Source organism: Moschus berezovskii, chromosome 1 (genome assembly GCF_049115385.1).
Source record: "Moschus berezovskii isolate FMDL1 chromosome 1, NW_MosBer_1.0, whole genome shotgun sequence".
NCBI lineage: Eukaryota > Metazoa > Chordata > Mammalia > Artiodactyla > Moschidae > Moschus > Moschus berezovskii.
Window position 1 is genome coordinate 1,859,997 of NC_142460.1, and position 16,039 is coordinate 1,876,035.

Below are 16,039 nucleotides of genomic sequence, written 5' to 3' on the forward strand. Positions count from 1 at the left end.
TTTAGTTCCTCTTGTTTTCTGCCATAAGGGTCGTGTCATCTGCATATCTGAGGTTATTGGTATTTCTCTTGGCAATCTTGATTCCAGCTTGTCATTTTGCATGATGTACTCTTCATATACAAGGGGCTTCCCTGGTGGCTCAGAGGTTAAAGCGTCTGCCTGCAATGTGGGAGACCTGGGTTCGATCCCTGGGTCGGGAAGATCCCCTGGAGAAGGAAAGGGCAACCCACTCCAATATTCTTGCCTGGAGAATCCCATGGACGGAGGAGCCTGGTGGGCTACAGTCCACGGGGTCACAGAGCCGGACCGGCTGAGCGCCTTCACTTTCGCTCTCACTCCTCACATACGTTAAATAAGCGGGGTGGCGACCTTTGTGCTGCAGTCTGTGGGGTCACAAAGAGTCAGGCCTGACTGAATGACTGAGCTGACTGAATTCTGTGGAGACTGAACTCTGTGCTGCTGCAGCTGCCGACCGTCAACACCCCCTGAGGGAGATCAGGGTGGAGAGAGGCACTCGGTGCTCCGGAGAACCTGGTGGGACAGGTCTTTAGATAGTTGGATATTTTCAGGAACAGATTTTGTGGTCCCATACCTTGCATCTCCTCATATCTAGAAAGAACTGAATCTCTTCATGGTGACAGCAGCTCCTCCTGAGTAGTGGAAAACTCTTGTAAAGTAAGCACTTAATTGTATTGAACTCCTTCACCAGCATCTTATACGCTGACCTTCTCCCGCTGCCTCTTTGGAACAGTCTCTCGGAGCTATCTGAGGTGCTGCCTCCTGGGCTGCAGCCCTCATTTTGTCCCAAATAAAACTTCACTCACAACTCTCAAGTTGTGCATCTTTTTCAGTCGAAAAAACCATGGAGGAGTTGAGGGTTTGGGGTACCAGAAATGGCAACCCTCTCCAGTATTCTTGCCTGGAGAATCCCATGAACAGAGGAACCTGGCGGGCTAAAGTCCACGGGGTTGCAAGAGTCAGACAGGACTTAACAATTAAACCACCGCCACCACTTTGTTCTCCTGACTCTGCCCAGCAGTAAACCTTCCTCTGCCCCAAAGTAGGATAGGTTTGTTTGACCTCCCTGTGTGTGGCACACATGATCTTACTTGCCGTGGGTAACAGACTAGGTCCCCCACCACATGGGTTTGCCCCTGCCAATAGGTTCTGATGGGGGACATTGCCCAGGGTGGGTCGGGTGGGCACTGGCCACGTGGCTCGGCCCAGCACACCCTGAGAAGGCCAGTCATGTGTCCGAGGTGGGGGAACTGGGCCCTTGAGTCCCCAAAGTTCTCATGGTGGTGGAGGCATCTGCCCCCCCAGGCCTCTGCAGGGTAACTTGGCTGTGGATCAGGCATGCATGCCCTAGGTAGGGGCGCCTGGGTAGCAAGGTGGGCCTGGATCCTTGGTCCTGCCGGAGGGTCGCCGGGCCCGTGCGTCCTGGCGCCGGTCCGCGTGGTGGCCGCAGGGGCGGTGTACTGCATGCGAGTTCCGGGCCTTGCAGGGCCTGGAGTTGGGGCCAGGCACTGTGCTCCACCGGGCCCTGGGGAAGGTGGTCCCGGTAACTCCCAGCCCAGCAGCCCACTTGCAGACATCCCTGCCCGCGCCCACTTCCGGGGCGCCTCTCCCGTGCGCTTCCTCCGCGGGGGCCCTCGTTCGGGCTCGCGGTCCTGCGGCCCCGGGGTTAGTGGCGTGGTGCTGGCCAGGGGGCGGACCTGAGTGGAGTGAATGAAGAACTCGAGGAACCGATGAATGAAGGAAGGCCGGCGCAGCCTGCTGCGCCCCACCGGATAAAACCGAAAGTGCAAGCCGGCGTTTTGAAGGGTGGCCGCCCACGTGCCGGTAGCGCAGATGTGGGTGGGCTGCCGAGGCCTGGGTTGCGGCAGACGATTTGCCCCGGAGGGGCGGGAGTGGGCGGGGACAGGCGGATGCCCCGCCCCCGGCCCGCCCCGGCGCAGCGCGGGACCCGCGGGTTCCCAGCCGCGCTGAGGTCAGAGGGAAGCGGCCTGTCGTCCGAGCCGAGCGCCTGCGCCGATCCGGGCCGCGGCGGAGCGGAGCGCGAGCGTGGCCGAAGCCGAGCGGAGCGCGCGGCGGAGACGCTGACCCCCCGGCCCCGCGCCGCCGCGGCAGGCCCGGCATGGAGGAGGAGTGCCGGGTGCTCTCCATTCAGAGCCACGTCGTCCGCGGCTACGTGGGCAACCGGGCGGCCACGTTCCCGCTGCAGGTACTCTTACGTAACCCGGCGGTGTCCCCGCGCCCGGCCGTGCGGGCCGGCGGAGGGGTGGCCGCCGCCGGGCCGCGTGACCTTGGCCCGGCGGCCCGGAGGATCTGGAGGCGGGGGAGGCGGGCACTTTGCGGGGCGGGGGCGGGCCCGCACTTGGACCCAGGCGTGTGGAATGGGGCGGGGGTGGGGACGCTAGGTTAGAATGAAGACCCCGGGCGCGTGCTGTGAGCACCCACCATTCCCCGCCCTTTCCCACCGGCCAGACCCTGGGGAAGGGAAAATGCGGAGCAGCGGCCGGAGACCCAGCGAAGGTGGGCGCTGGCAAGCAGGTCATCCGGTCCCCGCCCCCTGCGGGTCAGGAGGCTAGCCGTGAGGCCCTGGGCGGCCAGGCTGGGCTCCACCCTGCGACTGCCCGTTGGGGGACGGTCACCAGGAGGGGATGGGACGTAGGAGGCCTACCTGTCGGTGATGGCTCCGGAGAAGTAAAGCCCAGAGGGCAGTTCAGGCCGTAAAAGGTCTGGCTCTAGATGCCGCTTCCAACATGTGTCAGCCCTTCCCTGCTGGGGTGCCCACGGGCTTCCTCCCGCTTCCCCCACCTGTGCTCCGTGAGGGGCTCACGGTCTCTCTGTGGTTCATCAGTGAGCACCCACTGCTTCCTGTCTCAGCCCCAAGGTTGTGGTTGGGTGGCCCCTTGGAGGGTCAGGATGAGGCCTGGGTGCAATGGGGTGTCAGCCTTGGGGTCACTGTCACTTCCTTGCCCTGTGGGCTAAGCAGGAGGCTATGCATCCAGGCCGGTAGCTCTCTTGGACCATGCACCTTTGGCCCATTGTCCCTGGGTCCAATCCTCGAACACCAAGCTAGTGTCTGGCCCCTGCTGTGCATGCTGTACATTAGGACTCTGTGCTGGACCCTCGAGATCATAAAGGGCCCCCCAGTCACAATTGCCTGTAGGTGCCAGCTGGCTGGAGGGGCCATGGGAAGGGTTGGAACCCTTCAGTAGAGCTTGAGGGCCTACCTGAGGCTGGCCTGCTTGTCTCCCGAGGAGGAAGCGGTGAAACAGACTTGAAGGTGGAATGGTACAAGGGTTCAAGTCCAGCTGACCTGCCTGGCCGGCTGCCTGTGATCTATGAGCACACATGGAGATAATGTGAAGTCCTTGGCCCTCCCATTCCCACCAGCGGGGGTGCAGACTGTGGGGGCATCCAGGGTGCACTCCGGGACTGGTCCTGAGGCCCCAGCTCTTGGTCACTGATTACTTGGGGAGGGCCTCTATTGTGGAACAGTGCTGGGGTGAAAGTCCAGGATCCCTGAAGCAGGGGCAGCCCCAGAAGGTGGAACCAGACACCCTGCCTGGAGGGAACCGCCCTTGGCAGAAGTTTGCAGAGATGTGTAGACTCTGCTGCTTCCCTGGGCCTCTGTCTCTCCCTGCGGCCGCTCCTTTTTTCTCTTTCCCTGGGCAAGTTGTTCCTCTGATCATCTGTTCCTTGATTTCTAGGCACTGACCCTAAACTTGCAGACCAACATGTCCTTTTTCAATTACTTGATGGGACGCTCCTCCAGACCACCCGCCTTGGGAAGGGCCTCTGAAGGACTGCACCTTGGTTCTTACCTGAGGTCTCCTCTCTATCCAGCATCGTTACCTGTGGTCTTGAGGGACAGACGTCGGGGGAGCCATCCCCCTTCTGTATCCCCAGGGTGGGGGTAACACCTGTCTTTGACTTAATCCATCCCTGCACTTCCTCTTGTCTACTTAAAGAAAAACACACAGCAAGGGAGTTGTGAGTTTTAGTCATGGACTTCCTGAGGACTGTAGCCCAGGAGATGGTCTCTCAGGGAGAGGTCAGGCTCCAGAGAGGTCAGGGAGAGGCCACTTTGTCCAGGAGGTTTTGGGAGCTGGGAAATACTTGCATTCAAGCTTACTTCTGGATAAAAGATTACTGCTAATCACGAAGAACAGATATCTTAAGTTATTGATTTTAGTGTTATTCTAAGTATGGAAAGATGCAGGAATTTGAAATGCTTTCTGAGATATGCATCTAACATCTGTTTACCCAAAGCACTGAGTACCTGCATCTGTTTTTTTTTTTTATCGTGAATTCCTCAGATGGGGCACTGCTGTGGCTTAGACTTAACCCTTGTAGAACTGGAAGTGAGCCAGGCTCTTTTGTTATTCTTTATTGACACTCCCCTGGAGGCTCATTCTTAGGCTGGGGACTTGAAGAGGCTACCTTCCACCTTGAGCTGTCTAGTGCTCAGTTGCCTTATCTGTGGAATTGGCATAGCACCTGACTCCAAGGACGCAATAAGGGTGACCATCTCTGGGAGGTGCCTCAGAGGTGCTGGCTGCTGAGTGAGGTGGCCCCAGTGCCCAGGGTGCTTTTCTTAGTCCTCTCTGCAGAAAGACCAGACAGGGAGGTAGTAAGGCCAGTGGGCAGCCAGTTGTGCCTGGGGCATCTAAGGGAGGCCAGGGCCTCCATCAGACCTGGATCACGTCCTTACCTGTGTCCTTTGCCCTAATCATTTCCTCCTCCTACTGTAGTCTTGGGCAGGTGGAAAAAGCTGAGGAGGGGGAGAAAGCAGAGAGTGGCTTTCAAAACATGCTCCACCAAACCAAGCCCACCTTGAGGGTGTACTTCAGCCTCCAGAGCTATGGGAGAATTGAAAGGTTGTTGCTGAACCACAAAAGACGCTGGGATTCTTGGCCTCCAGTGGAGAAGAATTCAACCAAGGGCCAGAGATGAGGTGTGATCTCTTAGAGCTTTTGTGTAATAAAGTTTTATTAAAGTATAAAAGAGATAGAGAAAGCTTCTGACATAGACATCAGAAGGGGGCAGAAGGAGGGCCCCCTCACTAGTGTTAGCAATGGAGTTATATACTTCTATTTAGTTATTACAGTGAATCAAAAGAATGTCTGGAGGTTGTAAAGACCTTACTAGACCCACTCCCATAATTTACATTTTAAGATAACAGGATTAGCAAGAATGTTTTTTCCCAGAAACTGTTCTCAAGCAGGATACATTATTGTTATATAATCCTAAGGAATGTAGAGGGGAAAAAAAGTTTGTTCTTTCCTCTTCCTTGAGAATTCCGGACCCCTCTCTCCTTGGGGACCCCCAGACTTCTTATCAGCCTGCCTAGGAAATGACTATCTCAGAATAATAAACTTTGTTTCAGCTGCGTGAGCACTCACACGATCCTTGTTTGAGGTCCCACTTGGGACACACAGTAGTTCAGCCCACATGAGAACAATTTCCAGAGATTTTCCTTAGCTCACTGTACACTTTCTCTCCTTGGCCACTTAGTGTTTCCTTGTCCAGAGTCCAGATTCCCCATAAGTCTGCACACACTTGCTTTGGCTAGGCTGCCGAGCTCTTGTAAGGGCTACAGGAGGCTCCGTGGGGTCTCCTGTAGGCATTTTGCTCCCCACCCAACTTGTGAGCACTGCAGGAGCATAGAGGGGCAGGATGGGCTGGGGATGAGCAGAGCCTGGAAGTGGCCGTGCCTTGCACGATTCCAGCAGGTGTCCCCTGACTGCAGAGCTGTGCTGAGTTCTGAAAATGTTCTGAATTTTGATGGATGCTGTACAGCTGGAGACGCCACAGGTGGGGTGACCCACACAGCTGACTGTGGGAAGAGAGCTTGGAAATGGCAGGAGAAGGTGGGGTCTGGGTGGGCCCCACAAACTTGGGGAGACAGAATATGCACTTGTGCGGGTGGAGAGGCTGCCAGTGGAGGGGTGCTGACCCGGTGCCCACATCTTGGAGAAATGGCTCAGGGGCTGGCCATGCCCCCCCAGACATTCTCAGCCTCATCTGCACAGTGAGAACAGTCCTGTTAGTGATCACATGGTGCCAAGCTCCCAGGTTCTGCTTGTGGTGGGGTGCAGTGTGGATCCCTGCCCAAGGACCTCCCACTACTCCCAGGGTTGTCCTGGCTAGATGTCTGCAAGCTAGATGTCTGGGCTTCAGGGCTGTGGTTCTCAAACTGTTTTTTTCCGGGTCCCCACAGGCTTCCCTGGTGGCTCAGATGGTATAGAATCTGCCTGCAATGCAGGAGACCCGGATTTGATCCCTGGGTGGGAAAGATCTCCTGAAGAAGGAAATGGCAGCCCCCTCCAGTATTCTTGCCTGGAGAATCCCATGAACAGAGGAGCCTAGCAGGCTACAGTCCATGGGGTCGCAAAGAGGTGTACACGATTGAGCGACTGTCACTCACAGGCTACAGTCCAAAGGGTCGAAAAGTGTCAGACGCAACTGAGCAGTTAATACTTAAAACCACAGTACACTAGTGGTGGTCTCAGGTGGGTAGCCTGCAGGCAGCTGCCTTCCCTGGGCGGAGAAAAATGTTAACACAGAAGAGAAAGGACCAGAACCCTGACCCTGGTTTTGGATTTGTTTCTGGGCTCAAGTTCATAGTCCGTTTTAGTGGCTGAGGGACACATGCTGCTGTGATCAGCAACAGCAGGCAGAGCCGTGGGCAGGGTGATCCCACATCGGCAGTGAGAGAGGGAAGTGAGAGAGTGGGCTTGTGCCTTCCTGTCCTGTCTCTGGGGGTGGGGGCTGCAGAGCCAAGGTCGTCATGTCTTTGATGCTTTCGGAACCCCTTCGCTGGGCAGACCCTGGGACCTCTCACTGTTTTGACCTTGCTTCTAAGGAGAGAAAAGGGAAGGGGTGGATGGACCCAGTGTGGCCTCCTCCCACCCTGGACTCTGCAGGCTGCTTTCCTCTTGGAAGTGGAAAACCTCACGTTCTTCCTGGCTGGAAGTATACTTCTTCTGAGTCCCCTCTGTGTAAGGGAAGACAAGCCTGTTGATTCAGCAGCTCCTCCTGTGTTTTTATAGGTCCCACCCAACCTCTTGGTGGGAGACAGTAAAGAATCTGAAGATCCCATGGAGAAGGGAATGGCTACCCTCTCCAGTATTCTTGTCTGAAGAATTCCATGGACAGAGGAGCCTGGTGGGCTACAGTTCATGGGGTCACAAAGAGTTGGATACAAGTAAACGACTGACAGTTCCACTTCACTCCCATTGTCCAGCACAGCCCGACAACCCCACTCCTGCCCTATTGCTTTCCGTGTTTTTTTTTGTGTGTGTGTGAAAACACAGCAGGGGTCTTCCCTGGTTGTCTAATGGTTAAGACTCTGGGCTCCCAATGTAGGGGGCCTGGGTTTGAACCCTGGTCTGGGAAGTAAGATCCTGCATGCCACGTGGTATAGTCAGAAAAAGAAAAAGAGAGATAAAAATACAGCAGATACACGAGGCTTAGGCTATGTATGAGTTTCTGGGGGGCGGCCGTAACAGAGTACCACAAAGAAGGGCTTAAAGTCATGGATTTATTCTCTCGCAGCTCTAGAGGCCAAGAGTCTGAAGTTAGGATGTTGACTGGGCCGTGATCCCTCCCCCAGAAGCTGGAGGGGAGGGTCCTTCCTGCCTCTTGTAGCTTCTAGGGGGCTCCAGGTATCCTTGGCTTGTGGCCACATCACTCCAGTCCATGCGTCTTGTTGCATGACCTGCTCCTGTGTGTCTCAAATAAGCACCTTTGTCAGTGGGCCTGGGGTCTACTGACATAATCCAGGGCCATCTTAGCTTGAGATGCTTAGCTTGATTATATCTTGCCAGACCCAATTTCCAGTTCAGTATGTGCATGAATCCTCAGCCAAGCGCTGCTGTTCAATTCACTGTGAGTTAAAAGGAGCCTGTTCAGAGATTTGAAAGCGGCACAAATTGGGTGTTTAATTAAAGCCCCAGCATCCAAAAGCTGTCCTTTCTAGGAAGAGCAGCACAGGTGGGAGTCGAGCTGCCACCTCACCCGCGACTCCTGTGTCTCCCTCCAGCTGCCAGGCACTTCTGCCAGGGCAGCCAGCACTTGCGATGCCAATAGCCACTCTGCTGGGCAGATGAGTCTTTCTGAGGGTGTCCAGGCAGGTGGTAGCTGGCCTTGTGCCAGATGTGTGGTGCGCGCTTCCTTCTGAGGCTGTGTTTGGTTTGGCACAGTGGCCTCGGGCACGCAGGACTTCTGCTGGGGTCACTGGAGGCCCAGGGTGCCACCTTGAAGGGCCATGCTGGGGGGTGGGGGGCACATAAATAATTCTGTGACCTTGAGAATCTGATTTGGGACCTTAGCTCAGAACCCATTTCAGTACCGTGTTGCCGAGACTACAGTGGCCCTGGAAGGTGGGTCAGGGGTTGTCTCATTTGGGGGCCTATAGAAACCCACCTCGCTCTCTGACTCTCCTGGCCCGTCGGTGCAGAAGCAGAGCCGAGACATCCAGCAGGACTGGAGACAGTTTCTTGTTCAGGGACCTCAAAGCCAGGCCTGTTTGCCAGTGGACTGGCTTGGACACCCGGCAGGAAGGGGTAGGCTGGGAGGCAGCAGACTGTGCAGAGAGGCCCCTGGACTGGAAACCTAGGTTCAGACCCTCCCTGCCTAGTGATGGGGCCACAGGAGCTGAACAGAGGCCTCAGAGTTGCCCAGCAAACAAGTGTGGACGGCTCACCCCGGCCTGTCCTAGAGGCTTGTGACTGGTGGTGGTGGGGACGCTTCAGGCCACAAGCAGCTTATTTTCCACCTCTCCCCTTATTTACCACCTGAGCTGTAAAGTGGCCCTGTTCAGAGGCTCTCTTGATTGGTCTTAAAACACCTGGTCCTTGGAAAATCTTTACACTTTTTCCTTAGAATTCCTTAGATAAAAAGGACCTTTTCTAGCAGGACTGTGTTTGAAAGATGCTGGAAGGATGATCCCTGCCCTTTAAAAGATGTAGTGTTTGCCTCTAGGGTTTTCACAGTGGCACATGCGTTGGCAGACAGTGCAAGGGAGTCAATGCCAAAATCACACCTTCTTCCTGCCCTGCCTCGGGCCCCCTGTCACTCCCCAGAAGAGTGAGCCAGGGCTGGAGCCCTGTGGCCTGGGGTGCCTGTGCTCTGCTTGCTTCCCCCTGTCTCATCTCGTGTGTCCCAACCCTGGAACTTAGGTGTTGCTTCAGCATTCCTCCTGCCTTTTGGATTTTCCCAAGAATGTCCAGAATTGCTCAATATCTTGATTTTGTAACCCTTAGTTTGGGGCTGTGTCATTCCTCTTTGCCTGTCATGTAGAAAAGCAAGAACTTAATGGTCTGTGGCGGGGGTGGGGGGGCGGGTATACCCATGTTTGCGAGTGTGCTGTTCGTGTGCTCAGCTGTGGGTGTGAACATGTGGGCGCGCGTGTGCAGTTGTGTGGTGTGGCACCCTGCCTCATGCTGGCGTGACCACCCCTCACAGGGACCTCTCTGGAAGGGTCTGTGCTGAGAGGCCCCTGGCCTGGAAACCTGAGCAGGTGTCTGCAAGCAGGTGCTTCTGTGACCGCACACAGAGGGACCCCCTGGTGGTGTGGCTCATGGGCCTGGATGTCCCTGGAGCTCACCCACATGGAGCTTTTGAAATAAGAGCAGCCAGGTCTGCTCAGAGTGCTCCAGGAGAGTGCCGCCAAGGGTAGAGTGGATGGAGTTTGTCCAGGAGAGAGGAATGTGTGGGGCCACGGCCTTGGGACAGAGTTGTGGGCTCGGCCTAGGAGGGGCAGCCCCTCCTGTCCCCTGACCAGAGCTGCCACCCTGTCCCCCATCTGTAGCCGGTGCTGCTGGGAGCTTGGGCCAAGACCGCTTCTCTTAGGGCAGTGCCCAGCTGAACCTGACCAGTGAGTGTACGGGGCCTGGCGGCTGGGGTGGGTGCAATGCGCTGGGAGCAGGGCTGGGGCCAGTGTGAGGGGGTCCGGGGATGGCTGCCCAGGAGACGAGGGCACACATGGGGCGAAGGTGGCCTTGGGACTTAAGGTGAGCTGGGTGGGGGTGAGGGGGCGGCAGCGCTGCTCGGGGCACACAGGGCTGTTCCCAGTTGGAGCTCCCGTGGGAGACAAGGGGCGGATGGTTGCGAGTTAGGCTGAGTGGTCGGGCTGACCATGGACGGGTGGAGAAAGGGACCCTGGAGTACCCAAGGCTGATCAGTCGGACCACAGGAACATGGCTTTCCTGTGTCCTCTCTTTGCTAATTCTGATTTCCTAGGAGAGTGACTAAAAAGGTCTCACAAAACAAGCCTCGGTGAAGGTTTTGAAGATGGTGAAGGGAGCCCTCTCACTGCCCAGCCCTGACCCTCCCGTGGAGGAAGTGGGGTGGCCTGGGCTTCCCTGCTGTGTGTTCTGCATGCTCTCGCTGTGTGTGCCTGGCTGTCAGCAGTGGTTGATGACGCAACATCCAGGCAGGAGCACAGACGGGGGACTCAGATGTGTCTTTAGCACGTGTAGCTGCCCTCAGGAGGGATGCTGTGCCTAACGGGTGGACTGAGGTCCACGTTGCCGGGACGCGGGGGACTGCATGGGCGTTGTCTTTGATGTCACTGTTCTTTGTGTCAGATGCCCCTGGAGCTTCTGAATGTGCTCTTCTGGGTGGACATGCATGCCAGCCGTTGGGGTCTCCCCTGCCCTGGGGGAGAGTTGAGAAGCTGGAGCATGGGGTTAAGGAACAGGCCCTGTCTGATGCCCGAAGGGCCTCCGTTTTGCCTGTGCGTCTCGCTGGCCATCCGGGTCTGAGACTGTGTCCCCAGCATTAGACGTGCTCACGTGGTCTCGTGGAGCCGGGTTTCCTCAGCAGCTGAGTGAACTTGAACTGGCACGACCTCGGTGGGCAGCAGACCAGCTGGACATGGAGTCTCTTGGCTGAGACTCTAGTTCTTTCTGAAGCAGAGCCCGAAGCCCGGCATTGGCCCCCAGCCTGCATTCAGAGGCCCACAGGGCGATGGACTCATCTCAGGGGGTCACAGTGACAGGGAGCCCAAACCCCTAAACCGCCCTACAAAGCCTGGGTGCACTAGTGGTGGCTGAGAAGACAAGGTTTCCGACAAGGTCTTGGAGCCAAGAGTCCCTGTTTCAGCTTTGGGGGGGCTCACAGAGGCCCGGAGGCAAAAGGGTTTTGCGGGTTCAGAGAGTAGTGTGGAATTCACACTCGGTGGGACACACAGCCTGGGGTCTGGGCCTCATCCCACGGGTAGCCCTCAAAGGTTGGTATCCGCGGGGTGCTTTGGGGGAGCAGGGGAAGGACAGCACAGAGACTCCCCGGATGGGAGCTAGGACTTGAAACAGGCCCGCTTGAGAATTCCAGCAGCACCTGCCCCTGGCTGGCACTGGGCTGGGGACAGTGGGTGAGAGAGAGGGGGTTGGGCCGAGATGGTGTTCTCCCTGATCTCTGAAGGCCTCCCCTCCCTTCCCCTTCCCATGCTGAACTAGCCAGTTCTTCCTCTTTTTTCTATGAATCTTGTTGCTGGTAAATGGTGAAAAACTGGCGGGGGTGGGGCAGGGCCGATTTCCCTGGTATAATTCCACCAGCTGACCACCAGCTGCCAGTCTGGGTTGGAAGAAAGGCTGAGTGGCTGCAGCTGATCAGGATGGGAGCTGGGGCAGACTTACTGGTGTACAGGTCACTGGAGCTGCGCAAGCTTCGTGGCTGCACAGCAGCCTCGCTCCCCACACAGCCTGCGTGCTCAGGGCCAGCAGGGCGCTGAGTCCTCTCCTTCAGAACACACGGACATCCTCTTCCGCCCCAGTCAGAGAACTTTGCTTGGCTTGTTTTCAAGTGGACGTGTAGTTGATTTACGATGCTGCACTAGTTTCAAGGGGGTAGCACGGTTGCCCAGTTGATACATGTGTGTTCTTTTCCATGATAGTTTAGTATAAGATAGCAAGGAGATCCAACCAGTCCATTCTAAAGGAGATCAATCCTGGGTGTTCATTGGAAGGACTGATGCTAAAGCTGAAACTCCAATACTTTGGCCACCTCATGCTACGAGTTGACTCACTGGAAAAGAGTATGATGCTAGGAGGGATTGGGGGTGGGAGGAGACGGGGACGACAGAGAATGAGATGGCTGGATGACATCACTGACTCGATGGACATGAGTTTGAGTGAACTCTGGGAGTTGGTGATGGACAGGGAGGCCTGGCGTGCTATGATTCCTGGGGTCGCAGAGTCGGACACGACTGAGCGACTGAACTGAACTGAGTGAATATAATTCTCTGTGTTACAGAGTAAATCCTTGTTGTTTATCTTCTAGATGTAGTGACGTGTCCCGATATTCCTAACTGATCCCTTGCCCCACTTCCTTTCCCCATAAGTTTGTTTTCTGTGTCTGTGAGTCTGTTCCTGGTTTTGTATTACTTTTTAATATCCATACATCTGTGATATCATATAATATCTATCTTTCTTTGTCCGACTTCACTTAGTACATAATCTCTGCCTCCATCCATGTTGCTGGAAATGGCATTATTTCATTCCCTTTTTATGGCTGAGTACTATTTCATTAGTATCACCAACTCTATGAACATGAATTTGAGCCGACCCTGGGAGATGGTGAAGGACAGGGAAGCCTGGCATGCTGCAGTCCATGGGGTCGCAAAGGGTCAGACAGGACTCAGCGACTGAACACCAAGTCTTCCACTTGTTGGTCACTTTGTTTGCATGTATTTTCTCCCAGCCCGTAGATTGTCTTTTTGGTTTGTTTATGGTTTCCTTTGCTGTGCAAACTGTGCTCCTAAGGGTGCGTGTGAACAGACTGGACTCCCCGGTGGCTCCACCCACCCTCGGTGGGGTTGTGTAAGGGCAAGCACGGGGAGAGGGCTGAGCGAGGGGAAGTGCAGCTGGGGATCTTTCCATCTGACTGGTTTCCTTTGCTGCTGTTACTCCTCTTGTTCATAACTGTCTGTCCTGCGTTCTTTTGTTCTCTGAAGATCATTAATTACCAAGATATGTTCAAGGGCAAGCGCTGTGACCAGGCTTGGGTCACAACATGGCTTAGACCGAACATTTAGACGAGTCACTCCTGGTTCTTTCTCTAGGGACCACTTCCCCTGTCTACTTACAGTTGGGACTTAAGGCTGAGGGAGACGGGATGTTTAGGGCTATGCAGTGGGGGTCCTGGGAGCAATGGAAGGATCACAGAGTGGGTTCAGCTGCTTCCGGGGGCCCCTCCTCTGTGGGTAAAGAAAAACGGTGCTGGGGAAGGTGACCAGCAGGGGCTGAACCCTCCATCTCTGGTCTCTCCCCCCACAACCCCCCGTGTCCCGTCAGAAGCCCCTAGTTGAGCACGGATGTGGCATCCAGGGTCCCAGCCCCAGATCCCAGAGCTGAGCACAGAAGCAGAGATTTGAGCTGAAGACACGGTGTTAACAACAGGCGCCTCCTTTCTCTGGGGTCCCCCGTTTCCCATCAGGGAGCCGAGCCCTGTGTCTTGGCTTTTTTCTGCACCTGCCTGACCCTGCACGAGGCCTTGACAGGGCCCCTCACACAAGCCTACCGTGCCAACAAATAAGCTGCTGGTGTGTGAAATGGAGATGTCAGCCCAGCGCTAAGCGCTATCATTTAAAAACAGAAAATAGCTGCCTCGCGTGTGCTGGCTCTGAAGGACTAATTATCTACGCTTCCAGAAGCAATGGAGCGGGGTATTCTGGCAGGATTTTCAGGATTTGTGTCATCATTGCTTCAAATCTGTTTCTTTGGAGTTGATTAGAATTTAGGGATCTGAAATACCATGAGCTCTGTCTGTCTAGGAGGCCCTAAAATCTGGCAAGAAAATTTGCAAATTGCCAGTTTTAACTTTCTAGGTTAAGAAGACTGTGGAATTTTTCCTTGATTTAAGTCTGCATAATACTGGCTTTTAAGAAAGACTTCATAAGTGTACAGCTCAATGAATTCACAAAAGGAGCATGCCTGGTAACCACAGACCCCATGAAGAGCTGGGGTGTGGCCCACATTCGCACCTAGCGACCCCCAGTCCTGCCCCGACACCCGCAGCAGACAGACACTCCTGTGGCCAGAGAGCTTTGCTTCTTTGGGGACACTGAGGTGACACCCGGAAGTTGTTGGTGTTCAGGTGAAGGCAAGGGGGGAGGGTTTGGTAAGTTCCTGGTGGACAGGAAGGTGGGGACTGTCCTGCCAGGGACTGTCTATCCGCTGGACCAGTTATGGCAAAGGGCCTTTGTTCTCCTCTTCAGCGGAGGGAGCGTGCCCGAAGGTCGGGGGTCCCGGCAGTGGGTCCCTGAGGCTTGCTTCCCCCACCCTAACCTCATCTTCCTACCCCCCTGGTCAGCGGTGGCACCTCCTCCCCCATCAGCAGTGGAGCTCAGGGACAAGCACCTGACTCCCGGGGCCCCTCACACTGTCCGCCACACTGCCCACCCCGCAGGGCGCTATCTTCTCGCTTCCCCCAGTGTGGCTTCTTTGCCGGGTTTGCTGGTGGAAGTGAACCTCCCAGCTGAGACTTGGCTGGGCATAGGAAGGGGACTGGGGACCGGGGCTGGGGTGCAGAGTGACGGGCTTGTGAGAGTGTCATGAGTGGTGTGTCTGGTGAACAAGTGACCCCTCATCAGACCCTGCCCTGTGCTGCCAGCCCCAGAGCACGGGGTCTCGACCACCTGTAGAAGGGGGGTAGGGAGAGAGGGGGCGGCGGGGGTCAAGCGAGTCCAGGAGAGGAGGAGGGAGCCTAGGATCTCAACCTCCTGTAAAAGGTGGGGAGCATAGAGGGGGGTCAGGCGAGTCCAGGAGAGGAGGAGGGAGCACGGGATCTCGACCTCCTGTAAAAGGTGGGGAGCATAGAGAGGGGTCAGGCGAGTCCAGGAGAGGAGGGAGCACAGGATCTCGACCTCCTGTAGAAGGTGGGGAGCATAGAGGGGGGTCAGGCGAGTCCAGGAGAGGAAGCGGGAGCACGGGATCTCGACTTCCTGTAGAAGGTGGGGCGCATAGAGGGGGGTCAGGCGAGTCCAGGAGAGGAGGAGGGAGCACGGGATCTCGACCTTCTGTAAAAGGTGGGGAGCATAGAGAGGGGTCAGGCGAGTCCAGGAGAGGAGGAGGGAGCATGTGATCTTGCCCTCCTATAGAATGTGGGGAGCATAGAGGAGGGTCAGGCGAGTCCGGGAGAGGAAAGAGGGACCTTCCGGGCAGACAGACGGCCCCTGTGGCCCCTGTGGCCTCGTGTGGGCGGGTGCCAGGCACCAGAGCCCACCCTTGCCTCCCTTACCCGCTGGGCCCCCAGAGCTCTGGAGAGGCTGGTGATGCAGATGGGCATCCAAGCCCCAGCAGTGGCCGGGTGACCTGAGCTGGGGCCCGTGAGGCTGGCCCAGTGGGGTGGGGTCCTTGTTGTCTGGGAGCGGGTCTGTGGCTGCAGTTGTCTCTGGCTCTTGGGCCCCAGCCGGGCGCCTTTCTCCCCAGCTGACCTGCGAGAATGCAGGGGCTACAAGCCAGGCTCCCGGGGAGGGAGTGGGAGCCCTCGGCCTTGTCCCCCATCCAGGTGGGGGCCTCAGCAGAGAGCGCCTGGCTGCCCTCTTTGTGTCTGAGCAGATGGACCCCGAGCTGGTCTCTGAGCACTTCCATTTGGTGGCAGTTCCAGCAGGTGGGCCATGGCCTCTGAGCCTCGGCCTTTCAGGCTGGCCGCTGCCCACGCTCCCTGTCTGCTCCATGCTCATCCCTGCAGTTGTGGGTGCCGAGGCTGCCCTGGGGAGACCCCCCTGCCTGCCCCAGGCCATGTCAGGCACCTGCGGTGTGTCAGTGCAGGCCCGCCGGCTCTCACGCCTGCTCCTTCTCTGTCCATCTTGCAGGTTTTGGGGTTTGAGGTTGATGCGGTGAACTCTGTCCAGTTTTCAAACCACACAGGTAAGGCGTTGGTCTCAGCCATCCTGGCAGAGCTGGGTGTGGGCATGGGAAGTGGTCCCTTAGATTCGGGGGGCTGCCCCCCCTCACCTTACAGACAGGAAATAGAGCATGTCGGAGGTGAGTTTGCCAGCTCCACGTTTAAATCAGCTCAG

The 16,039-nt window shown here is 56.5% G+C and overlaps 1 protein-coding gene across 5 annotated transcripts in view; it reads left to right on the plus strand.

Moving 5' to 3' along the window:
- Positions 1–1,970: 1,970 nt before the first annotated feature.
- The window catches only part of PDXK (pyridoxal kinase), a 30,598-nt gene continuing 16,529 nt past the window's right edge, over positions 1,971–16,039 (plus strand). For 2 of the 5 annotated variants that reach the window (XR_008684313.2, XR_008684317.2), the window contains exons 1-2: positions 1,973–2,224; positions 15,833–15,887. Coding sequence is in view for 2 of the 5 variants with exons in the window: in XM_055414845.2 (XP_055270820.1) it covers positions 2,138–2,224; positions 15,833–15,887 (142 nt within the window). In the remaining 3 variants the exon portion in view is untranslated. Of the gene's footprint in view, positions 2,225–15,832; positions 15,888–16,039 lie in introns of all 5 variants that reach the window. The other 3 variants (XM_055414845.2, XR_008684323.2, XM_055414842.2) reach the window with 3 other exon arrangements.